The sequence below is a fragment of the Solanum dulcamara genome, chromosome 6 (genome assembly GCF_947179165.1).
Source record: "Solanum dulcamara chromosome 6, daSolDulc1.2, whole genome shotgun sequence".
Classification (NCBI taxonomy): Eukaryota; Viridiplantae; Streptophyta; class Magnoliopsida; order Solanales; family Solanaceae; genus Solanum; species Solanum dulcamara.
In genome coordinates, this window is record NC_077242.1 from 4,555,049 (window position 1) to 4,582,170 (window position 27,122).

The 27,122-nt window shown below is 32.4% G+C and overlaps 3 protein-coding genes across 6 annotated transcripts; 2 read left to right on the top strand and 1 right to left on the bottom strand.

Annotated features, from left to right (window-relative positions):
- The first annotated feature begins 757 nt into the window (after positions 1-757).
- Positions 758-8,448, top strand: LOC129891382 (probable galacturonosyltransferase 15). Of its 3 annotated transcripts, none has more exons than XM_055966722.1 (7): positions 758-971; positions 1,248-1,625; positions 1,733-1,776; positions 3,500-3,670; positions 6,028-6,609; positions 6,717-7,019; positions 7,884-8,448. In XM_055966722.1, exons 2-7 carry the CDS (start codon positions 1,367-1,369, stop codon positions 8,169-8,171), a joined length of 1,647 nt encoding a protein of 548 aa, XP_055822697.1. In that variant the 5' UTR covers positions 758-971; positions 1,248-1,366; the 3' UTR covers positions 8,172-8,448. The 3 variants fall into 3 exon arrangements, with proteins under 3 accessions (XP_055822697.1, XP_055822696.1, XP_055822698.1); XM_055966721.1 differs by having other exon boundaries at positions 759-971; positions 1,096-1,625; XM_055966723.1 differs by lacking the exons at positions 758-971; positions 1,248-1,625 and having other exon boundaries at positions 3,505-3,670.
- Positions 8,449-9,418: 970 nt separating this feature from the next.
- LOC129892177 (agamous-like MADS-box protein MADS1) lies at positions 9,419-19,739 on the bottom strand. 2 transcript variants are annotated; one of them, XM_055967736.1, is made up of 8 exons: positions 19,429-19,738; positions 14,113-14,194; positions 12,857-12,918; positions 12,582-12,681; positions 12,451-12,492; positions 11,999-12,040; positions 11,604-11,785; positions 9,419-9,617 (listed from the first exon to the last, which is right to left on the bottom strand). In XM_055967736.1, the coding sequence occupies exons 1-8, from the start codon at positions 19,686-19,688 to the stop codon at positions 9,614-9,616; spliced, it is 774 nt and encodes a 257-aa protein (XP_055823711.1). In that variant the 5' UTR covers positions 19,689-19,738; the 3' UTR covers positions 9,419-9,613. The 2 variants fall into 2 exon arrangements, with proteins under 2 accessions (XP_055823711.1, XP_055823710.1); XM_055967735.1 differs by lacking the exon at positions 9,419-9,617 and having other exon boundaries at positions 11,582-11,785; positions 19,429-19,739.
- A 5,781-nt stretch (positions 19,740-25,520) lies between these two features.
- On the top strand, positions 25,521-26,210 carry LOC129891847 (uncharacterized). The gene has a single exon (XM_055967326.1). It carries the CDS (start codon positions 25,521-25,523, stop codon positions 26,208-26,210), a length of 690 nt encoding a protein of 229 aa, XP_055823301.1.
- Positions 26,211-27,122: the final 912 nt, after the last annotated feature.

Consider the following 27,122-nt stretch of genomic DNA (forward strand, 5'->3'; position numbering starts at 1 on the left):
AATAATTACATGCATTAAATAATACATAAATTCAATAATAACTAATTTCTATATTACTCATATATATTTATAACTATAACCACCTATCAAACGACCCCTACTGAACGTTACATGAAACTAAACTAACATTTCTTTGGTTAAAATGCAAATATAAGATTAAAAAATAAGTGGTCGGTCAATCTAAAAGTCTGAAGAACATAGCATATGAGTTGAAATTCTTCAGATTTCGATTTGTTATAGGGAATTGAAATTCCAGAGGGTATTTTTCCTCCTCTTTCAGCAAATATTAATGACTGGTCTCTTCCATAAACATGCTCTTTTATTTCTTTAATCTGCTAATTTCATTTAGTTGATCATCTGAATACGTGGCAAAATTTGATTGGTGTAGTTACTGTTTGCTTAGAAGGAAAGCTGATACCTTCGGGTTATTATTTATCGACAAGTGGCAGAGGAAGGCAGAAAAAAATTATAGGCGTTGCCATTTGTCGGTGATATGAAGGGCAAAATCGTAAACTGAGAGAAACATCTAAAGGGCGAAAAAGGAATAAAAAAGAATTTATCCTCTGTACCGATGAACGTAGTAGAATTGTTGTAGATGTGTACGAAGGACTCTGTGATCACGGGAGGAGCCTAGTTATCCTTTTAGGAGGAATATTATATAGTTTATATATAATTAAAATTATTTTGAAATAAATAACAAATAATAAATTTTCTTTGACTCGTATACCTTTTTTTTTATATTTTGAATATTTTAATTCTATCACCATCTTTAATCCATCTAATTTCCCCTCAGCATTTAACGCGGCTATGAGTTTTGGCTTTTCGGCTTTGTCCGTCCCTACCTTCGTTTCCCTGCGTCTTCATTACACAGCCAAAAGAGTGATCTTCAGTCAAACTATATCTAGAAAATAATACAACCTTCATTATTAAGCTGCTCAAGATATCAAAGAGAGATCAGATACTGTTTCAAGGTAAACTTTCTGCTTCAATTCAATGTTCTTTCCGTTATTACACTGATTAGATTGAAACTGTAATTTATTGATTTATTGGGATCTATGAAACTGATTCTAACTAGGTTGCAATTGACGCTCGCAGGTTTTGTGGCTTTTGGATCATTTCTTCGGAGTCAATCACTGATTTGAAATATTTTTGATATTGAATTGGCTAAGGCTTTGTTGATGATTGCTTTTCAATTTGAAATTTTAGCTATCTCTAACTGTGTGCGCGCGTGAATTTTGTGGAAGCAGAGGATGATTGTGCAATGAATGAGCTATCGAGCAACCGGATCTGAAGCTGGAAACGAGAATAAATGAGAGTTTTTGTTTGGAAGAAGAAGAGGAAACTGAAGTTTTTTGGTATTGATTAGATGATGAAGTTCTACATATCGGCGACGGGGATTAAAAAACTGACTATATCGAGTTCCGCCGCTGTCACTAGCGGCAGAGGTGGCGTAGGATTGCCGGTTGGTATGAAAGGGAAGGGATCGCCGCCGGTGACTCGCCGGATATCTCACCGGACGTTGTTATTAACGGCCGTTTTGGTTGTCGGTTTACTTTTATCCTTACTGTTTTTCAGAATTACCTTTATCATGCTCGAATCTGCCGCTTTTTGCTCTTACCCTATCGGTAAACTTTTTTCCGATTGTTTCTAATATTTTTTTTTCCTTGATTTGTTTTTCATTTTTTTGGTTAATAATTCTATTTTTTTATTGGATATTATTTTTAAATTACAGGTTGTCTAGGATGGAGGATTTTCGGCGGGAGTGACTCAACTCTGGTAAATCATCTTTCATCTTTTTGATAAATTAACAATTTTATTTTTATTTTTATTTTTGCCTCCTCTTTTTTGGGATTTCTCCAGTATGACGTTTTAGTTTTACCATTTTGCAATCTATTCACGTGTGAGCACCTTCACAATTTGAACTTCACAAAATATATGTGGCCATAAATTATTTTTTTTCGGAATGCAACTTAAATTGACTTTCTGAATTTTCAAGAATTTAAAAAATAATAAAAAGTGTTTGGCTCCAAATTATTTATAAAAAGTAAAAAAACAAAATTTTTAGAAATTTGAAAAACAATGAAAAAGTGTTTTACTCTAAATTACTCATAAAAAATTAAAGTAACTTTGTATGCATGGCCAAATTTCACTTTGAAACGAAAACTATTTTTTTTTAAAATTCACAATGGAACAGCGCCAAACGTGCAAAGTTAAAAGGAAGTTTCAATATGATTACCACTTGATCAAGATCTCTCAAAATTGCATAGGATGAACATTTGTACACCACTCTTTTTTTTTGGTTCGTCATTAAATGAAAATGTATATTCTATTAAAAAAATCCATTCTCAAAAGGTTGATCTAGATCTCTAGTTAACAATAATGAAATTTTGTCCATTTCATCACTAAATATTTGGTCACTTCCTATAAATCCTAACTACTAACCAGGAAACCCATACATTTCTAGGATTGGTAAATCTTTTAGTCACTGCTGCCTTAGTTATTTCAGGCAAAAAAAGTAAATTAGAAACCAGACACTTCCCCATACCTACTATATATTACGTACAACTCAAGCATATTCTCTATTTATAGTTCCAAGGGTAACCGCATTTAAACGAATTGTCGGTCATTGACATCAACTTGTTGGTTCCTGTATACCTGGTCACTAGTAAACCACATCTCCTACTAAAAAATTGAATTTAGCGATTGATAAATTTTGTAGTTAAATAATAAAATTCGTTGTTAATTCTATTTAGCGCGACAGACTTTTGAATAGCGACGAACTAGTGAATTCCAATGTTTTTTATTAGTATCATGATTCACGTGTAATACTATCATTCCGACTAGGACTAAGTAATGTTTTTTTCATTTCTATTCTAGATTTTCTAGTCCCACTTGTTATTATTTTTAATGCTAGACCATAGTGTAGGTAGATAATTAAAGTGCTACACACTACTTCCGCATAAGTCAAAATTGCTCTTGTAAAAAAGGACTTTCGCCAGGATATATGCCCACTTGACTTAATTATTTAAGAGATTGGTTGGCCAGTTGGCCTTTATTATCGTTGCATGTCCACATCGCTATTGAGTATTGATAGATTTAGACGAACAGTAACTATACAGGATATTGGCTTTACATACATTATTATTACTTACAACGATTAACAAATACACAATTTTAGACTCCCTCTGGTCCAAAATAACTGATGTTTTAGACTTGGGCACATGGATGAAGAAATTCAGTCACTCCTATTAAGAGGGGTTTTTTATTATGGGGATTAGGAATGTGTTGAGCGTAAATTTGGAAAAAAGAATTAAATACGTGAAGAATCAATTATTTTGAACCAAATATTGAAGGCTAAAACATAATGTGATTTGGTATAAATATCATACATAGTTGAAGTTTTGCCAACTGTGGGGTCTTGATCAACATGATTACCAATATTTCTCGTTATTATTTGTTATGCTAATTTTCCTTCCTTTTTGACCATACGGTGAAAAAGCTCAGAGAAGAGTTGATGCGGGCATTGCTGGAAGCAACAAATGATGGTGACAATGGAATAGTAGGTATAGAAAGTTCAACTACGTTACCATCCTCATTCAATGATCTTGTGAAGGACATGACTTCAAATGGACAAGACATCAAGGCTTTTGCTTTCAAAACTAAAGCTATGGTAACAAGCAACCCCATTACTTCACTATACTGTGCGTTCCACTTTATCATTTAATTTGCTTTTCCTGCAGGAATCTTCACACAAATTATCGAACAGATTTAATGTTTACATTTTTTAGTCGGACACATATATTCGCTGGCTATTTTTAGTATAATTAGTTGAGTGAGCGGCTGACTATTTAGGTTAATTCTTCTTTCTTGCGTGTCATTTCTTCTTGCGCTCTATGTCTAAGAGGTCTCGGGTTTGAGTCCCTTTGGATACGAAGTCACCTTTGTTAGGGAGCGTCTTAACCCCCAATGTGGGACTTGCCCACGCGAATCTGAATTTAGTTGGGCTCCAATGTGGTACCGTACACCGGGTGGGAAATAAAAAAAAAGACTTGGCATAGAAGCTTTACCAAATCTCCTTTGTTAAATACAAGTCATCTAAACATAGAAAAATGAATAATATTTAATAGCAAAGGTAAAATAGACACATTTTGGTAAATTATTCATTGATTTTATAAACCGGATAAGTATTGTTGAATATTTCAAAATAGTATAGTGGACAAATAAAAATGAACGGAGGGTGTATTTATGAGTTGCAGTCATAAATGCTCATATACTCTACCCAACTTGTCTTTTGGTTTCTATATGTAGCTGAGAATAACTTTTCAAATTTTATCATCTCCTCTTTGGTTTGAGAATCTTGAATTAGAAAAAGCACAAGTAGGCCACTTGGTCACATGAATAATCAGACAGCTCGTCCGTGATGCTCCATCATTCAAGCATTGGCGCGTGTTTCTGTTTTGGAATGCGTAATGGACCCACTAGTTGGTGCTCCATGTTAAAGAAATTCTTTTACCTACCAATAATATGTGGGAATGTTAATCCTATAATTGCAAATGCTCAGTAGTTATGACTTTATAAGACAGCTACATTAAGCAATTAAATTAGTGGGCAGAAAAGTCTGATTCAGATCTGGTTTCTAACAGTACTGTAAATTTTCAGCTAACTAATAAGAGTAGATATTATCGATCAAGCCACTTCAGAAAAGTAAGCAGGATATTCTGAGATTGAAAGAAGATTAACATTAGAATCTCTTAGTTATGACTAGGCAATACCTAAGGTTGTGTCGGAGTGGTCGATAAAATGGGAGTAGAACCATGAGGTTTCAGTTGAAATCCTTGTAAAGGCAAAAAAATACTTAGTGATTTCTTGAATAGTTGAGTGTGTAAGCTAGCAACCTAGCACAAACACCTTCATAAGATATTTTTATGGTTGCGCAACGATGATGCTGCTCATCTTTTATGTATTGATTTGTTTTTTTTACTATAGCTAGTTCTATTTGTCTAATGAATATAAAAAATTAATTAGATTCTACAAGGAAAAGACTCATATTTAGTTTTCAGATCCTGTAAAAACTCTGCTTGATGCCCGAAAATAGGAACTTCACATAGATACTTTCCACCTTCATGGAAGGGTCATTTACATTTCCAGGGTTTCAAAGATTTTGTCCTCTAACCAAGAAAACCCAAATTTCAAGATTTCATTGTTTCCATAGATTCAGCTAATGTTACGACAGTAAATTTAATCAAATTACTTATATTCAAAGCTTGGTTACCCTGAGTTTATATTTGAAATGAGAATTCCAAGGCTTTCTTTACCTGTGAAAGAATAGGTATCTTTCTAGAAGATTGATGGCTGTTTGGACCCAAAACTATCGAGCCTGTTTTTGGTAATGGATTAAGTATATTGAATTAGAAATAGAGTCAATTTCAGATGTACAGATGGAGTCCTCACTCTCATTCCTTGCAAGCGATATTCACTGATCTAGAGGACTAATAGAGGTAATCACAGAGAAGAATTTGTCATCAACCTGAAATCAGATTGCGTTTAGACTCTTCTCTCTAATACCATTTGAATGATTCAATTATTCTAAGATGTTAGAAAAACTCTATTCTGGTGCTGCAGTTGCAGTATCTAAAGTCTAAAACTTATTTTAACAGCCTAATACCAATGGAAAGCAACACCATATGATCATCAGCCATAATATACCAACCTGAGGGAGGGTCTCCAAAATTCCCTGCATTGCATAGCTTCATGAGCCAACTGCCAACAGGGCATGTTTGTCAACAGTGAGATTGCATATTTTTGGTTTTCAATATCAGCTGTACACTTCAAGAGTTACTCTATACTGAAGTTTAAAGTGACATTTTGGAAATAAAAATAAGTTTATTAACTTTAAATGACATGAATTCTTTTCTTCAACTCCTTGCAAATTTCTTTACTACAGAGTACGTCATGGAGAGTTAAATGGACCAACGTTTTATTGTTAGTAGATTTTGAATCAAGTATATGTTTCTTTCCTTTGTTTAGATAATGAAGATGGAGCAAATGGTAGAATCAGCTAGGCAACGTGAGTCTATTTTCTGGCATTTAGCTTCTCACGGTGTACCAAAGGGCATACATTGTCTATCCCTCAAGTTAGCTGAAGAATATGCTGAAAATGCTGCTGCACGTTCTCGCTTGCCTTCCCCCCAATATGTCTCCCACCTCACTGACCCTTCCTTCCATCATGTAGTTCTTTTAACGGACAACGTACTTGCTGCATCTGTCGTAGTTTCCTCGGCCATTAAAAGCTCAAGTATCCCAGAAAGATTGGTGTTTCACATAGTTACTGACAAGAAGACATACACTGCGATGCATGCATGGTTTGCTGTAAACTCTATTAATTCTGCTGTCCTGGAAGTAAGAGGATTGCATCAGTATGATTGGTCTCATGAGGTGAATATCGGGATTAAGGAGATGATAGAGATTCATCGATTGATCTGTAGTCACAAGCTTGACAGCATGAAAAAGGAAAATATTGCGGACAACTATGAACATGAAAAAGATTTACAGCATCTACGGCCTAGCTGTACATCCCTCTTGAATCATCTGCGCATCTATATCCCCGAGGTAATAACTTAATTTAACATTGTTTTCGCTGGCAAAAGGATGATCTTCAGCATGGGCATTCAATGAATAATTGATTATTTTTTTTATATAATTTCATGGGTTCACAGCTTTTCCCAGATCTGAACAAGATTGTATTTTTGGACGATGATACTGTAGTACAGCATGATTTATCATCTCTGTGGGAACTAGATCTCAACGGGAAAGTTGTTGGTGCAGCTTTTGACTCAGGCTGTGGAGATGACTGTTGCCCTGGAAGAAAGTACAAGGATTACTTTAATTTTACGAGTCCTATTATATCATCTAAGTTGGATTATGATCGTTGCGGATGGCTTTATGGAATGAATGTCTTTGATCTCCACGCTTGGAGGAAGACTAGCATCACTGCAATTTACCATCACTGGCTTAAACTTGTAAGTATAGTTCAACCAGAATTAGTTAAATCAAAACTATAAATGCAGTTTTATTCATTCTAAACACCTATTAGTTACAAAGATCTCATCATTAATGGGGAAGTGTGTTATGCAAAGATGCTTCTGCAGAATGTTTCCTTTTTCTTTTTTGCTTGAGAAATGGCAAGTGTATTATAATATGGCACCAAGGAGGTGCGGTGAAAAATATTTACAAGATACCAACAGAATATCCATCCTATTCGTAAAGGGATTCTATGATTTCTAAACATCATTTTCAAAATTCTACTTAAACCAAAAAATGAAACAGAAGTAAACAATTTATCTTGATCTTCTGAATTGAGTTCTCCTTATCTTCAAAATACCTAGCATTTTGCTCCCTCAAAAATGTCCACCACATTCAAGCCGGAATCATTTGCACCATCTTCTTTGGTCGGAATTCTTACTCCAACATTCCAGTAACGATTACATCCTGGCATACTCCATTTTAGTCCCACCATATTGAGAAAGAATTGTCATAGCTGGCCAGTAAGATGACAGGGCAGAAATAAATGATTGATATGCTCAGGCTTGTCTCCACATAGACAAACATCTAGAGCACAACCGGACCCCTCTTTTTGGAATTCTGCAGAATGTTTCAAGTTGCGTATTTTGTGTCTTTTATCATGTGAAATTACACGATTGCTATCTTACATCTTTTCAGACAGGTTTTATCAATAAGGTTTTAGCTTTTCTTCTCAAACAATAAGGAACAATCAATCTAATGGAAATCTAATTTTTTTTTTTGTTCTTATTTTGTTTAAGCAGCTTCCTTAACAATATGTCTTCCGGATGTCCTGACATTGACTTCTCTTATCTATCTTACAGAGCTTAAACTCTGGTTTTGAATTGTGGAATCCTGGAGCACTTCCACCCTCTCTAATTGCTTTTGAGGGTCATGTACACCGGATTGATCCTTCTTGGCACATTGCTGGTTTAGGTTATCGATCCATTATGAATGTCACAGAATCTGTACTGGAAGATGGAGCAGTTGTACATTTCAGTGGACCAGCCAAGCCATGGCTTGAGATTGGGGCCCCTGAGATACGAAGCTTGTGGAGCCGCCATGTAAATATGTCAAATGAATTCATTAGGAAATGCGGAATCATGGAGTGAATGATTAAGGGGACAAAGTCTCACTCTCTGCATGAAATTCATCAGAATTTAGCCTTCATATATATTCTGAGTTGGAGGGAAGAAGGTATAGCCTTCAGTCTCCAATCAGACCACACTGTAGTCTCCCTGTATAGATTAGAAGCTAGCAGGCCATATATTACTCATACAAGATGTTTGACAACCTTCGTGATGCAATAGGTTTATAGGTGTAGGTATTGTAAAAGTCTTTTTCCACATTTCCTTAAATATATATCTATATAATAATATCTTAATTCTACTCTTTGGAAAACTCTCTGCATCTCTATATTGAGGTCATATGTAGCTTAATTTTGTCTACGATAGAAAGTTGTCTAAAATAATGACACCCTTAAAGTGCATAAATGGAGTACTATTATCCTGGGCAGATGATTGTCAACATGAACTCAAGACAGGAAATGCTTCTAATGAACATTAAAGAGTGGGAAGGATAGCGGCTATTCCTTTTCAATATCTTGTATTGTATGTTTAGAGGAACTTATTCCTAATTTCCTACTGAATGTGGCTTATTCCCGTTGTTCTATAAACTAAATCAATGCTCTTAAGGATTTACAGAATGCTCTCTTTTTGTTTTTGGCGATGACATTCAGTGACTATATATCTGCTGTTTGTATAGCCTTCTAGTGAAAGGAAACAACGCGTAAAGAGACTTGGAGCTGCAGAATAACCAATACAAAAAGATCATCTAGTTCCAGTTTTAGAAAGAATCATATATATGAAATCTTCCTAAGCAAAGTCATCTAAGTAAGCCTTTGGTAGTTTTTCTTTTCAGAATATGTTATTTGAAGTAAAAGTTTAGTCCATTTATAACCGGTAAATATCAAAGTTCCCTACATATTTAGCCAAGATATTTCATAAGTTCTTCAAGAATTTCTGAAGAATATTTCAAACATATGCAACTTATTCCTACTACTTTTATAAAGTAACAAACACACATTGTAAACTTTTCAAAAGCTTTAATAAGTATGTCAATGATTTTAATAAATGTTTCAACATCATACTTTTGACATAATCCTTAATATTTTCCTTGTTTAAAACACTATATACTTTCATGTAATGAGGACCAATTTAAATACATGAACCAAGTTCAGAAACTCCACCTTCTGCTACAAAGATAAAAGAAATTAATAAAGTAGCTTGTTCTAAAGATTATTGTATAGTTCAATAGCATTTTATTTATAGAAGCCAGTAAAAGTATATAGAAGGAGACATAATATAACAACAAGATTTTCATTCCTTAATTAACAGATGACTGAATAATATTGCTTGAAAATAAACAGTTTAAATCTCAGTGGCAATAGTTATGATTATGATTTACAACACTATAGGTTAAAAATTGTAGTACACATTTCTGAAGATGAAGGAAGAACCTTGACCCAAATTTCAGAAAACCTGCTCCATGATTATCAGCTGTACAGATAACACCAGCCAGGACAAAAGAGGGGAAATAATCAGTTGGAGATTATTGAAGTAAGCACTACTAAAAATCATTATTCAATGGTTATTCCCACAAATATTTTAATTGAATCAACGAAAAAAGAAAAAATCGTAGTGTTTTCACAAGAAAATAGGAAGCTTCCTAATATTTCAGGTGATAATCTGTTTCCCACTATGTGTTTTTCCAGTGAATAGGTGTAGTGAGAAATAAATGGAAAAATCGTATTTTACGGAAAAAAGCCTTATTTCTAGACGTGAAGTTACTTGTATCTTGCATACAAGTGCTCAATTTCAACATTGTTTCAAAAGTCATAAAAGCTAAGCGGACGATATATTGTTGGCTAGCTGTACATGAAAGATGAAAGATTCTCAATATTTTTTTTTGCAAACTTCATAAAACATCCCACCAGTAGAGGCGGATCTAGAATAATATTATGCGACTGCAAGTGGGATTTCTCTCAAAAAATTGGCTCATTGGTCTGAGCTAGTTTTTGGAACTTGAAAATGTTTTGAAGATAAATTTTCAAAATCTAAGTAAATTTCATGGTCAAACAGATTTTTCTATCTCAAGGGAGTTTAGTTCCCCGAGGATGAACAAGCAAAGATTACAAGGCTACTTCCCCCCGAGGATGAACAAGCAAAGACTACAAGGCTACTTCCCCGCCTATAAATGTTGCATCATAGTATGCTTACCACAGCATAAGATGCCTATTGCAAGATAAGATGGATGGTGAAAGCCAATACGTACTAATTCGTCTCTTTAAAAGATGCGGGTCTATGAGACTGTATGGCGATGGTGTGGTGTAATTGTGATTTTGAGAAGTTGGTGTTGTTACATTGGGGTTGAGTTGCTTATAGAGACGGAGATAGACTTTTTCATTATTGCTACTATGCTCAAGGATCAATATGTTACTAATGTTAAGCTCAGATAAATATTACAAGCTTGTCATACAAAATCTAATCAAGCTAATGCAAAAATTAATCATTGCTTCAGAGAAGCTAAACAGATAGCAGATTGCCAGACCAAAAATGCTTCAATACATGATGAAATTGCTATTGCTCACTCATACCAGCACAACCCAGTCAAGTAAGAGGACTGCCAGCTTGACAGATGCAACATCCAAGTATTAGAGTCAGATATGAAAAAACCAACTCCTTTTAATCTAATGGTAAACGCCCTCTGTTTCAATTTGTTTGTCTAGTTTGACTTGATACGAAGTTTAAGAAAAAAAATTTGAATCTTAAGTTCTTCAACAAAAAATATGTAGAATCTACCGTAATGTCTTATCATTAAATTTGTCGTGCAACAACAATTACATAGCCAGTGAAATCCCACAAGTGGGGTCTGGGGAAGGTAAGATGTACGCAGATCTTACTACTACCTCATGGAGATAGAGAGGTTGTTTCCGAAAGACCCTCCGCTCAAAAGTCATAGTCCCAAGTAAGAAAATTTGTCGTGCAGAAAATTGAAATTAAAAATTAGCCAAAACAAGAAGGGAAAGAATCATTTTTTTTGAAACGGACTAAAAAGAAAAGTAAAATAAATAAATTGATGCACAAAGAATATATGCTTATAACGTGACATGATACTAGGCACAATATACTACTCTTGAGTTCTTCTTTTATAGTATTGAGAGGTATCTCAATCTGATTTGTACCGGGGTAAAGACTCTTTTTTTTCATCCCTCCGTAGGAGCTCCCACCATTTTTGCTCTCTTCGTAATTCGAATTTACAATCTTCGGGTTAAAAGTGAGGAATGTTTATCATTCGAGTAACTCTATTTTGTCACGAGGAAAGACTCACACCTCCCTCTATTACAATTTTTTAGTCATGGTATAAAATCTCAATCCATGCTTAAAACGTTAAAATAAGTTTCAGTAAAATTTACCACTCATATGAGTCTAACTAATATGAATATAAAATGCAACATTAAAAATTAAGAAGGAAGAGAAGCGTACACAAGCTGGAGAGGAGTTTGATCACCATCATCGCGGCGAGGGTAATGAGGATTTGGTTCCAGGAGATTTACAGGCAGGAAGTTATTGCGAGCATCTTCATAATTTGGCTGGTGATGGTATTGATCAGATCCTCCTCCAGGAATCAAGTTCATTTGCTCTTGTGCTCTCTCTACCTCTGCTATCTGCTACATATAGATCTTTCAAGGATTAGCGTTTGGCCATGAAAATTTCACTTTTTTTTCAGAGTTGAACACCGAAAAACACTTTCGACCAAAGTAACTATATCATTTTTCAATTTGAAAACAAAACTACTTTTTTTCAAATTTCACAATGAAACATGGTCAAACGTCCACTTAAGGAGTACATATATAAAAGCATAAAGAAAGGAATAGGACCTTTGCTCGTAGATACATGTTGGCGTTCTGCAGCTCAATCTCCTGCCAAGTGATAAAATTAGTTCATGAAAATAAAAATTCATAAAATTTGGATGAATTAATGATCCATTTATTTATTAGCTCAATCTATTTTGAGTCGTCCAAATTCTGCTCATCTAAACGTTAGGTTGTTTTAAGTATGTAGTCCATATTCTGTATTCAAGAGTGTGATTTAGCGGTCAATAAAATGAGTTGAGAACCATGAGGTCTCAAGTTCATAGCCAGCAAAGACAAAAATACTAAGTGACGTATTGCTAGTGGAAGGTGGCGATAATCCAATGAAATTAGTTAAGGTGCATGCAAGTTGATTTAGACACCACGATTATAAAATAAAATAAAATATGTAGTCCATATGGACCTATTAGAAACCTTGTCAAAGTATTTAAATAAAGCACATGAATTAGTACTATTACCCTCTTTTGCATGAGCTCTATTTCTGAAAAGAGCAATTCATTCTGGAAAATCATAAAGTACATAAGTCAGTTTTTGCCTTTTAATAATAAGGAAACAGTGAACTGATCAGCTCACAAAATGCTGAATTTACCTTTTTGGAACGGACTCTACCAATGGCCTTTTCAAGTTTCCCTTCCAAATTCTTGAGGTCCCTAGGGCTTAAACTGCTCAAAGCCTCTCCAACTATTTGCCTAAACAAAAAAAAAAATCATAATTAGTCTCATGATACAACTTTTGTAACTATCATAAAATCGCTAATTTTCAATGTTCCGTTCTGTCAAATTCCAACAAAAAAATTCATTGAAAATTAGCGATTTTCTGGTAGTGCACAATGGTTTATATTAGAAAAGATCTCTTTGGACAGACCTGTTATAAGTCTGTATATCTCGGATTTGCCGTCGCAGTTTGGATGCTTCTTGCTGGTAGTACTGAGGAACAAAAGTTGTGTCAATTTAATCAGTTATGTGATGATCATAGAATTAATATCTAGTTCTTTGTAGCTTTTATTTTCTTCATGCTTGTTATTAGTAGATGTTTGTTACCTCAGTACGATTGGTAAGGTTTATTTTCCTTTAATGAAAGAAAACATATCAATATAATGGATATCAATAAGTTGGGATTAAGTATTAGTCATGCTTACTTTATTTTATATATGCTAGGAGTTTTTAGTCTTTGTCAGAAATTTATATGTTGATAGAATATATGAAGATGATAAACTAAATTAATTTCGATAATATTGGACTAAGATGGAATTTAAGAGAGGTAAATGAACCATGAAGAAATTAAACAAGCTAGCTAAAGTTGTCATGGTTTCCACCTTGTTAGTTCAATGTTAATTGTGCAATTGGTACTAAAACAAAAATGTAAGTGTAACGGTCCAGGCCAACAGTTAGAGTATTGTGTGTTTTTGGTTAAGGCTTTTGGACCTCATGGCTTTATCTCCTTGGGGTGTAAACGAAAAAAGGCATCTCAACAATTGAGCTCCCCAAATTTCCTTTGAGTTCAAAAATTAGTTGTTACACTCCTCTCCCTCTCCCTCTCCCTCTTCCTCTTCCTCTCCCCCTCTTCCTCCCTTTTAGAGACACAATGTCTAACTTTCAAGATATTGTCTATTTTGACTTGACCCATCAACCTCAGCCTCGTTTCCGGCTTGACCACTATCCCCATTAAGAAGGGAAGCCAGGACCTCTTGTGTTGCATCTAAGTAGTTGGTTCTACTACTTGAATCTTGAGCCTTACACACTCAATGAAACCGCAAGGGTTGTAAAATCCATGAATTGGTATAGAGGATATCAGTTCCAAAACGGACTATGTTGATAGTTATGCGGCCTGGGCCGTTATCATAATGTTAAGTGCATGACATTTTTTCCTTACACTAGTACAGAGATGCTCTACAACATCAAAGTACTAAAAGTCGGTAACAATATATCAAAATATCCACAGGTGGTGAAACCCGGTCTGGGTGGATGATTCTATCAATAAAATAAAATTACATCAAAGTACTAAAAGTTGGTAACAATCTATCAAAATATCCGTGGGTGGTAAAACCCTGGGTAAATGACTCAATCAAGAAAAAATAAAAGAGATTACATCAAAACATAGTGGTTTATAAACAAGTTTACCTGAGTGTTGGCTTCAGAAATAGATCCTGTACTTGTGGAATCGGCATGATATTTCTTGTACCTATCAATAGTTGCCCTAACACTGCACATACACACAAATCACAAAACAAATAATATATTAGATCACACAATGCCTGTGTATAACTAACTAACTTTGTCCTTATATGGTTCGATTCAATTGTTTCTTCAATTATACTTTTAGCCCTAAATTTCATGAATGGCAAAGCCAAAGACAACAATTTGCTCATAGTAAGACTAAACAAAATGTCTTAATTTCCACAACTAAAATATGTCTCGTAAAACTAAACAAAATGTCTTGTCAATCTTTTACAAAATGTATATTTCAAGATGAAGTGATGTTTTCTTTGTATAATAAGCTAGGAAATGACTTTGTAAGTATAAACCTTTCAAAAAGTTTGAATAGCCTGAAGGTGATTTTTGACGTGGTTAAAAAGTTAAGGACAACCTACATTCAATAAGGTTTTAATTTTAATTTGTTTAATTATCTTAAGGATTACTTGGCATATTTAAAATTATAATATTCAAGAGTATTTTTGATGTGTTAGACATACTTTTTAAAATTCAAAATCAAAAGTTTAATTTCTTTACAAACGTAGCGAGTAATTAGCTAGCTTTCTACCTATGCTTTGAGATTAATAGGTCAAAATGACGAAAGCAAACAAATATTCAAAAAAGAAATTGTGATTTGTGAGTATTACTATTACCTGCTGGGTTAAAAGGATGACCAAGTAATAATTATTTCTCCGTTTATCTTTATTTGTTCATATTTGACTTTTTAAAAAGTGATAAATAAAAGGGTAATTTTTATTATATCACCCCTATTAATTACACTTAATGTATGTGATATACTTTTTGACTAGATACAGAGTTTAAAAAAACAAAGATTTTTAAAACTTATGATTTAAAATAAGACATAGATGTTTGTGTGACTACAAATCATTTAACATTTCAAAGTTAAATTGTTATTGAATATAAAAATGTGTCATTGGAAGTATAAGTCATCTAAATGTTGGAAAATAAATAGAAGTATTTAACAGCAATATTAAAATAGCCAAAATGGTAAATTATTTTGTGATTTTCAAACTCGACAAATAAAACTGAACATTTATTTTTAATATATTGAACAAATAAAAATGGACGGAGAAAGTAATTAAGTTGTGAGGTGAAGTCCTTCCTGCACTTCCAGCAGCAGCAGCCACTGTTACCTTAATTTAGTCGAGCTAGTGATTGGTTGTCCCCTGCCACGTTGGCTCTTGATCCCACAATATGATTGGCTACAATGTTTCTTCATTTTACCCATAGTATAATACCCTCAACAAACCCTTTTACCCACCTCCACGTCTCTCCCCCAACATCCCCAAATTTTATCTTTTCGAATTTAAAATTTGAAATTTATTTATCTATAATTATTTATTTGACACGAAATTTTCAAAAAGTAGAGAACATTTTTAATTTTGTACTCTTAAATTAAAGATATATGATCTTAAATACTATGTGGAAAATTAGAATTAAAGAATTATCAGAAAGGGAAAAGAGGCAAAAAATTTTAAACGAACAAAACAGTAAGCAAGACAAATATATTGAAACGGAGGGAGTATATAAATATAACTGAGTTCATAATATAATATTTTATGAATTTTTTACTATATACAAGATTTGTGCAAAGCTATTTGGTTTTCATAAACCCGCTCATGCTCTGGGTCCGCCCTTGTAATGGCGGAGTCAGAAATTTAAATAAGAAAACTTTAAAAACCTAAAACTTAACCCTACCCTAAAGCTAGGGTTGGATCTACTATACAAGCTAGGTGTTCGATAGTATTGGCCTAAATCATATATTTATGTTAAAAAATTTGCTTTACATGTGTACATAATTTATTCTCTACTCAATAAACTATTATGTTTCAAAATTCAAAATTCATTAACTTAAAATTTTAGATCTAGCTCTTCCTAAAACATTCTTTGAACTGCTTTTAGAGATTCAACAATTTGTATATAATTAAAAGAAATTATTTTTATTCAATTAATATACAGTATAATTTTCAACGTAGGAATTCAATTAATCCCGGTATGTGTGTGTGAATGCAGGCAGTTAGCAGTCCGTACCCCCTCTCTACTCAAATTCACTAACAAAAGGTGAAAAAAATAGGATAGTAAAACTTATCAGTAAGTCTTTAGTTTGACTAGGTCTTCATAAATGTAACTCCTTACCATCTGTTTGATTTCTCATATGATTCCTTCATTTTAATTTTAATTATTCATTTTGGACTTTGCAATCATTTTAAAAAATAATGACTTTACGTCAATGTCAATATTAATTGATGTATCGTCTTTAGGTCTTGACAAATGATTTGAAAATAATTAATAAATGTTAATGGTAAAATAGAAAAAATAGTATATTTTTTATTTGTTAATAGTGAGTGGTAAAAGTAAAAAAAATATTTTTTAGAATAGTGGACAAGTAAAAGTGAACGGAGGGAATACTTCCTAGTCACTCTCTTTCAATTTGACTGTCCTATTTTACTTTTTAGTCCATTTTAAAAAAGATTAAAAAAATTTTTTGTATATTTGACATATCTTTAATTCAAGACCACAAAATTTAAAAGTGTTCTTTAATAGGACAAACAAAAAAAAAAAAATTTAAAATAGTAACTATTAGATGAATGACCATCTGAAAATTCAACAATATCTTACTAGATTAGGTCACAAGTAACATATACAAGTCAAAGTTGTGAGTTAGAACGCAAGAGATATGTAAGTACAAGGAACAACCTAATATCTAAAGAATATTCCCTCTATTTTAGTTTATGTGGCACTATATAGTAATTGCATAAAAAGTGTAAATTTCCAATGGATATTGTTTTAACAAAATCTTTCAAAAATTGGCTTGTCAGAAACACTTTCGACGTAAATCTCTTATTTTTGACCCATCGGAAAAGGATTATATGACACAAACTTCTTGTTGTTTAGCTCAGAACTAAAAAATTCGTATCCGACGTGACCAAATATCTGTGTCTAACTCTCTATAATATAATGTATTATGCTCATCAAACCCTAACCCCTATATATTGATCCCACATTTCAAGAAATTATAGAAGGGTAATTTTGACTTAATAAAATGGGTAGAATGTAGTAACAAGATTAAACACATTTGCTAAGATCACTCATAGTATTTAGTAGGCATTTGATCATATATTTCACATTATTTGAAATTTATGAAGGTTGGAGTTAAAGATGGTGTTGTATTTGATCATATTTTTTTTAATTACAAACATTATTTAGAATAATATTCATGCTTAAATATACTTAAATGCAACCTTAAAAGTCAAAAGTGAAAAGTGAGTTGGAAAACAAATTATGTTATTTTTAATTTGAAATAGAACTTTAAGTTGAATTTAAATTTTTCATAATCAAACACTAATTTTCAAATAAATTGAAAAATTATTTCAAAAATAAATAAACAAATAAATAGAAGGATAGTTATCATGGACCTATCAAGGTATGGAATGTTACTATTACTATTTGTTTGATTTATTAGGTTTGAAATGAATTATGTGTATTTACTCAGTATTTTTTTTCATTTATACGAAGGCATTACTATTTGGAGAGTCAGATAATTTTTATTTTCTTTTACTATAATTGTTTTAAACTTTTGTTAAATATTTTGAATAATTCACTATCAAAAGATTAAGCATTTTAACTAGTCTTACTTTGAACCCCTTCCCACAAATTGAGACAAAGGGGATTATTCTTTAGCAAATTAAATATATAAGGTTCAACTTAAAATTAATGAATTCGAATGAATTCATACCTTATTTAAAAAATAAAAAATAAAAAATAAAGTCTTGCCATATGTGTCGAGACCTTTCCATATCACCAAAACAAGGAGAGTGAGACTATTTGTCCTTGCACCAATTTAGGGATTAGCGGAGATACAGTTCTATTTGTGTGTTTGACGGAATCTCATAATTTTGATTTAAGCTTGGTTTTTGTGTTTAAAAGTTTATTTAATTTTAATATGTATAAATAACTTATTCAAAATTTTGTAAAATATTTTTAAAATACTCAAAATTCATAAATTCAAATTCTACCTACGTTATTGAAGGGTTATAACGGTAAAAACAAAGGTAGAATGAATTGTCTTTTAATCTTTTATTCCTCCTAGGAGCTTCCACTATTTTTTTCTTCCCTTGATAATGTGAGCTGACAGATAAGAGTTGAAAGTGGGGTGTTTACAATCCGAACAACTCACTCTTGTCAAATAAATCGCCTTGCTTGAAAAAACAACCCTAATTCAATTTTGACAGACTGAAAAGGATGGATCTTTTTTTCTACTAAAATTTTAATAGTTGTGTAATTTTAATAGTTGTGTTGATTGACTATCTTAATTTTCAACTTGTCAGTTAAGGTTCAATCCCCCTCCCTCCCCCACCCCCCATATAAAAAGTGATGTGGCTGAAAAAGGCAACTTGATTCTTTGGGTGTACCTGAAACCCTAATCTGCAATCTGATAGGCTATTGGTTCTGTGATCTCTGAAATGACATGTTATATTAAGGAAGCATCAATTGGAGGAGTTGATGCAAAACAAATCAGAACTTGACAGCTTACAGACAAACAGAAGAGAGAGAAAAAATTAGTAGTAGCAAAAATGCCCCAAAAAATGGAGATGAAAAGGGAAATGAATTATGAGCTTAAGATTTTCTTTCAACTTTCTCCTATCTCTCTTAACCCTACTTGTAATTTTACCCGATAAAAATCTATATCTATATGTTTCACATAGATAGACTGTCTGATGCACAAAATATTTCGTTATTATACTCTAAAGAAGTCTAATATAAGACGTATTTATCTTAACATAAATATCAATAATTGATTTCACGGCTCGAATAAACAGATCTATTCGTAAAATCAAAGAAAAGTGTGGTGTTTTGAAATTTGAAGCTCATAAAGGAAAGTGAACACAAAATTAAAGATTAGACAAGAAAATCTTTGTGATGGAAGAAACTCAATCTTTTAACTAAAAACCATAGTCACCTTCTTATGTCAAAAAAAAAAAAATCCACACAAAATATCTACACTGACATAGAAGATCAATCAATCTTCAATCTTTGTAGATATCTTCCCTCTCGAACCCATAATCTCATGATTGGAGGTAAAGGGTGTTTACCATCTAAACAACCCCTCTTATCGATAAAAAAAAATCCCAAATCAATACAAACAAAACAAAAATTAAAAAAATTGCACATATTCTTTACTAGGTTTAAAAGCAGATCTTGTTGAAAAATTAATAAACAAACCTGTTATTTGCATATTCATAGAGACGGCCGCGGCTTGAAAATACAATAAGGGAAACTTCAGCATCACACAGCACAGAAAGCTCATAAGCTTTTTTGAGTAGCCCATTTCTACGTTTGCAGAACGTAACTTGTCGATTCGTCGTATTTTCGATCCTTTTAATCTCAATCTTTCCTCTTCCTCCTCCTCCGCCTCCACCTGATTTCCTCAACTGAGAAGACGACTCATCAACAAGTAATTCTTCATTATTAGGAAACACCATCGTCTTCTATCTAAAAATTAAAAAAAAAAAAAAAACTGAAAAAAGCAAAACAAATATCGCGATCTCGTTAGCTAAATTACACACTCAATTAGGGAAATTATAATTAAATCTATAGTCTAAGGAAAAATAATTCCTTTGCTTATGTAGCATCCAAAAGAAGCAAAACAAAATTTCTTGATTTTTTTTTTGTGATATTTTGATCAGGAAATATAGCAAGGATAAAGTAAAGAAAGAAAGAAAATCTACCTAGAGATTTTTTATATTTTTTTCTTTCGAATTTGTTCCTATTTTGTATAGGTCTGAACAGGAGAGGTTGCAGAAAATGGAAGTGAGTTGAACAAGCAGAAGGATAGTTATAGATAGGAAAAAATTGGACCGTCCAACTAGAATACTACTTTTTTCAGTGTATGTCTATACACTACTAAACTATTCTTATTGTCCTAAGATTTTTTTTGAACGGGATAAAATAGTTAAACATTTCTTCTAATTAATGTTTATTATAGGATATGTAAAAGAGAATCATCAATAATAAAGACGGCATACCTAGTGTAGACCTACAAAGTAGGGTCTGGACGTACAAAAGAAAATCACCGATAATTTGATACAAATATTACTAGAAAATAAAGAATTAGCGACAGATAAAATTTCGTATCTAAACAGTAAAAAATTCATATTAATCCTATTTACCGACGGTTATATAGGAAAATTTAATTAGTTAGGATTTTTTTAGCGACGGATCATATAAGAAAATTTAATTAGTTAGAAACTTTTTAGCAATGGACTAATTAGGAATTATCAATAAATTTCTTAGCAAATTCCATCTTCTCTTGTGGTGTAAGTGAATATACCTTCCTTTTTTAATGTAGGTGTAGGTAATTAAGTGGTATTGACCTTTTTTTCTATGCTTCTATTGAGTCGAGGGTCTTTCGGAAATAGCCGTCCTACATTGGTAGGAGTCAGGTCTGCGTATACTTTACCCTCCCCAGACTCCACGATGTGGAATTTCACTGGGTTGTTGTTGTTGAAAGGAAATAGCAAAAAGAGGGTGTAAAATTTTAGATGTATAATTTGATCAAACTCCATTTAACTATGCATTTTTCTAAAAGTATGGGAAAAAGGGACAATGAGAGTCTCTTTTGAAAAGTGAAAACTAATAGAAATTGAGTAAGTTTGTTGTAAGTGCAGTCAACCTTCAGTTTAAAACTTTAAAGAGTGGAGAAATACAAAACTAGCAAAACCCTGTGTATTGTTGTTTTTTTTTCCTTTCAAATTTTGCAGCTGTAGAGCCTATATTCAAGCTGTTGTAGTCATTTTTGAGTTATATTTTAACTCCTTTTGAAGAAAAAAATGGTTAGGGGAGGAGATCACAAGGTGGGGATTGAACTCTGACAAATACAGTAAAAATTGAGGTAGTCAACTAACTAATCAACTAAGGTTTATCTATTTTTTGAGTTACTGGATTCTAATTTAATAATTTGTACATGTTAAATGAGCTTTTTTGGACAAACCATGCTTGAACTAAAATTAATATGCTCTACTAATCGAATCCCCATCAGAGGTTGATCCACAATTTAAAGTGTTTTGGTTCACAATCAAATATTTATAAATATTATAATATAAATATAGGATATAAACAAAAGCTACTTGATTCTCGTGAACACGTAGCTAAGACATTGAATCCACCACTAACCCCCCCCCCCCAACCTTCTACTCTATCTCTATCGTTGATCTCCCTGTGAGAGACTATTAACCATTGCTCAGACTTTTAAATATTGTGATTGAAATCTGTATTCGAATCCTCCAATAATACTAAAGCATTATTTGAGAATTTGACACGTTTTTTTAAGTCCGAACAAGATAGGTGCTTGAAATGATCAATCGAGATATCTCCCTACTCTGTATTAGCTCGCGTGACTGCTAAGAATGACAAACCTTTAGGCAACTAAATATTTTACTGACGGCGTAGTATAAATCCTAATTTATCAAATTCAGTAAATTTCAAATATCAGATGGTTGAATTAAGAAAGAAATAAAAAAAAACAAAAAAAATCTCCCATACCTAAAAGTACTTCTCTCTCTTGAATTATTAGATTATTATTCCTATGTGATGTCATATTCACCATCACCCATTACTCAATTCTTTTTTGGTAAAGGATAGGGGAAACCTCATGATACACTTTGCCACATTTCGTTACTATCTATCACTCTAGGGCCATACGTTGTGTGAGACTTTTTCATCTTGTGCAGACAAAATTTACTCCCACTAACTATTTTTTTCAATTCACTTTTATTTGTGGTTGCTTCTTGAGACATAATTAATTAATTTTTGAAATTAAATTGAATATTAATTTAAATTTTAGATATTTGAAGGCTATACGAAAAAATACTATAAGTTACAATTCTTCTTATATTAATATGATGAAAAATACATCTTAAAATTTTAATCAAAATTCATACATGAGTTTGACTCTCAAAAAATGAAACGCAACAAGAAAAAATGAACGGATCGGAAAGTACATTGCATTAACGAATTAATTCCAATGAATACTAGACAATTTTAATTAAAAATTAAAATCCTCCTTGTATTGACTAGTGGAGGTTTAATTAGGTTGTGACTCCCACCTGTAATTAATACCTTTTTTTATTAGGGTTTACTTTGTTACATTTAGAAAAGGCATCATATATTCTAAACTTAGATTCAAATTCTAAGTCTAATCTTTAATTTTATAATGCACCAGTAAGAACTTTAATTATTCAACACTTAAATAAAAAAAAAATATCTAAGTCCCACAGACTTTAGAGTCTTATTTATGTATTATGCCTTTAGGAAAACATAAGTTAGATTAGGTGAGTCTTTTTCACATGATTGAAAAGTTATTTGTATCCGATATTTATAATAAATTAATAAATAATAAATACAAATTTGTGTATGGACTTTCCTAACTTAATTATGATTTTTAAAAAATGCATGTTATATCACTTAACTATGGTAGGTTGATATAATAATTAATAAGTGTAATCGCCAAGTACATATAAGAATTTGCTGCTTCTCACAAACCACTTCCTCTCGTAGTTTTCTCATCATATTGAATGTATACGTAAACTCACTCTTTTATTTAAAAGAACTAAGATCTCTTGGTCACTTATTAAATGAATAAAAAAAATGATCTTTTTTTTCTCCAGATTTTTAATATATAAAAATAATATAAAACTAAAAACAAAATAATATATAAGTGGCCTACAAAACCAATAATATCCCCTCTTTTCCTTATTTGTTCAATTATTTCATTTTATATTTACTCTGTCTTAGTAGCTCCTTTTTATTGCTTCCAATTTTGGATTTAATAAAATGAAGGAAGCTTGTTTAACATCTTAATTAGACTAACTTGGAACGTGTATATATATATATACATACTATCTTAAAAGCATGAACTCTATAACTTAAATGTTAAATTACTTAAACACCCTTTCTATTAATCTAAATATTTAGTTAACATCTAATAAAAATACATCCGCTAACGAATAGAAGTAACCCTTCATATTCAAACTTGCTCCAGCCAAAAGTTGCGTTGTTTAATTTCATTCTTTCACTTTTCAATCTTCTCCAATTGGTTGACGCAGTGAATGTCAAAATTAAACAAATTGTCAAAAGTTCTACGGTGTAGATATTGAGGATTTTCAAGACATTGATGAGATCTTATATGTTCTGGTCGGTCCCTGACCACTTTTAAATTGTTACCAATCATACATATATTTTTCATGTTGTTCCACTTAATCAAAGTTCACTTGAATAAAATATTTTTTTAATAGAAGATGACCTGTATCAACAACTAAAGTTTAAAGTGGAATCAAAATCTTAAGATAGTAAGTTCTAGATTCTGTAATTTAAATTTTTATCCAACTTCATAGTCCTATACTTCCAAATTGTATGGCACAAATGTCAACATTTTGACATCAACGAGATGATGAGATATATACTAATGAATTGGATCATTCAAATGCTTCAACTTTTACTCGCAATGGAAGCAACATAAAAGCACGGAATGAACATTAATGGTTTGCATATTCTAAATAAAAGGTACTTCCTTCAATCACTTTAACTTGTCACTTTTGGATTGGACAAACTCATTAAGAAAATATTAATTGACATGACTGTTTTACCACACTGTCCTATTAATTGATGTTTAGTATTAGATCTTGAAAAATTATTTGAGAATAAGTAATGTACTAAGGGTAAAATATTAAAAACAAATATTTTTTCTTGATATGTTAAAAATGACAAGTAAAAATTAAAATTAATTTTTGAAATAATGAACAAGGAAAAATGAATAGAGGGAATGGATCACAATTTTTATTTTAGGGAAAAGATAGTATTCCTACCGTGCTAATTTCAATCTTTTAGAAGCAAACTATAATAAGACAGAAGTTGGAGATTGGTCAGATGGCCACACTAATAGCATGCAAAATATAAGTGAGTCCTTCTAGCAGTGGGATGGCCACACTATTTTTTAGTACCTTCAAAATAGTAAAGATCATATTATTATAGGAGCGAATGATGCCCAACACACTATAGTATAGTATATCAGATTCAATTTCATATTTTATATCAAGACTTCTCAAACGCTGGCTCATGAGATAAAAAGATTGATGTAACTTTTGAATTTTCATATTCTTTATATTATATTGTATAGAGGCACTGCTACTTTGTAATATTCCTAACATTTTGACTTTCTTTAAATTGGTTGTTTTTGCTTGGCGAAATAAAAAAATGCTTAAATTTTCACATTTTTTTAATCACGATTGCTGCAATCGTCTATACAATTTGATGCATGCTTTATGGTGTTAGACAATAGAGTAGAATCTTTGAGTTGCACAAAATTTACTCAAAGAATTAACTGTGTGTAATAAATCTATATTAATCGTTACTGATTAATTTCTCAAGCTTACTCTAATTTAAAATATTTTTATTCTTGCATCTTAGAGAATGTTCAAGATTAGTTATGAGCTCAACCAAATTACAACAGCAAGGGAACGGAAAACCATATAAAATGTACTTTAGAAAACCATATAAAATGTACTTTACATATAAATTGGGTTATGCAATAAGATGTGAACCTACTCATTTTCTGCTTGTATGGTCACAATAATAAGAAATGCATGCAAAGTTTTTACTACTTTATGTGATATATATTACTGGATTGCTTTGATTGAGTGTGGGAGTTCTCATGGTATTTGCTGAATAACTTAGGAGCTATAAATTGAGTTATGAAATTTTTTACAATCATATAAAGATGATTCAACTTAAATTTTTGCCAGCACATGATGTTGTGTAAGTTGATTTATATACTGTGTACAATGTGAAAAGTGATACATAGCCCAATTAATATGACGATTCAACATTAGTATTCACAAAAAATTGTCCTTACAATTTTATTGTAATTATTAACTCAAAAAATTATTTTAATTATATTGCTATTATTTTACAAAGTTGTATACGGCATGATTTGACATACACGAAATTTAAAAAATTCAATAATCATGTACGTGTGAAGTGTGTTAAGATGTAGGTAAATTTGTAAAATTGTGTGTATTACCTTCACTAATGATGAAGGCTTCAATTTAGTGCTATATAAGAGGGCTATTGAGCTAGAAGGGTTTCAAATCTGGTTACAAAAATGGACTCTAGATTTTAAACCGGAGGAAGATATCCCTATAGTTCGTGTCTGGGTTCTTCTCCCTGGTCTGCCTTTTCATATGCATACCTGGAACTATGTCAAACAAATTATAGGGGAGGTGGGGAAACCGATTGAACTTGATATAGCCACCAAAGCGATGAACAGACCTAGTATGGCTAAAGCAAGGGTGGGAATTGATTTATTGAAGCCTCTTGTCCATAACGTTTGGGTGGGAACTGAAGATGACAACACTCCTTTAAGAGATTTTTCTCAAAAAATCGAATATGAAAATATCCCCAAATTTTGTAAACATTGCAAAAAGCTTGGACATAATATGATCAATTGCAGAGTTCTAGAAAAGATAAATGAGACTGAAAAGAAAGAGGCACTACAAAAGGATCAACAAGGAACAAATCAACAACATCCAAGAAATCTGGAACAAGACAACAGGGAAACAAAGTTGCCTGAAGAAGCTGAAACAACTCCCAACAGAGGAAGGGAAATGCAAAATAAAAGGGAGACCAACACAGAAAAAACAAGAGGAAGAAGTGAACCCCCGAGGAAAGCTTATAAACCAACTGGAATTATCTTTTGGCTTGATAAACCTCATCCTACATCTACGACAGAGGTTCAAACCAATGTAGAGATCACAAAGATTAATAATAAAAACAAGGCAAATAATCAGACCATCAGTCAACTTATGTCCTTCAAATGCAAATCTGATATGGTCAATAGTGACACTTCCCCTGCATCAAAAGAAAAGACTTGGAACATGAGGTCGCTACTACTGAACAGATCAATGGAACAAGCGGTAAAGCGAAAGAGATTGTCGTTGAGAATAATATGAAGGAATGTAATCCAGGAAGCCTCATAGTGTCAGTCCCCAACAAAATCATACCCATTAAGAATATCAACGATCTCAGTATTGATATTTTTGATGGGGAATGGAAAGAAATTGTTAGCAGGAAAAACAAAGTGGGAACTCGCAAGAAAGCTAACACTCAAATTAGAAGACAACAAGCTGGAAGTATGAATGAATAGACGGCTGCCGATATTAATCAAAATAGCTTTGACAAGTTGATGGTGGAAGATGAGGAACAATTGGCAAGCACTTACAAAACTAGACTAAAAAGCAACAAGAATATCGACAATCATTACAAAGGTGAAGAACTAGACTCAAAGATGAATGGGCAGGTAGAACATCTTCAGAGGGTGAACAAGAAGACGACACTTCTGAGGAGTCTTCTGATGAGAAGGGAAACAAACAAGAAAAAGGAGAAATGAGCATCAACATCAAATGGAAAGACACCGATGGGTCTGATCAAGGAACTGGAAACCAATCTGAAGCTTGCTCCAGGGAAAATCAAACAAGCAGGATGGTTCGGAAGAAAAAAACTAATCCTGACGTGAAAAAGCAAAAAGGAAAATCACAAAAACCTTCTAAATTCGGTTTTCATGATTAGTATTCTCAATTGGAATATCAGGGGCATGAAGTCCCATGCCTCTACTGCGAGGCTCAAGTTTTTGATTGATAATCATAAAGTCTCTTTAGTAGCTATCCAAGAACCCTTCATAAAAGAGACTAAATTGAGATGTACGCGAATTGTCTTGGCATGCAAAACTGTTTTGCAAATTGTAGTAACAAAATTTGGATCTTTTGGAAACAAAAACTCAACTGTACAATCTATGCTAGTGAGGACCAAATCACAACTTGTAAGATTCAAAGTGAGGACCAAACTCTTTTTATCTCCATTGTTTA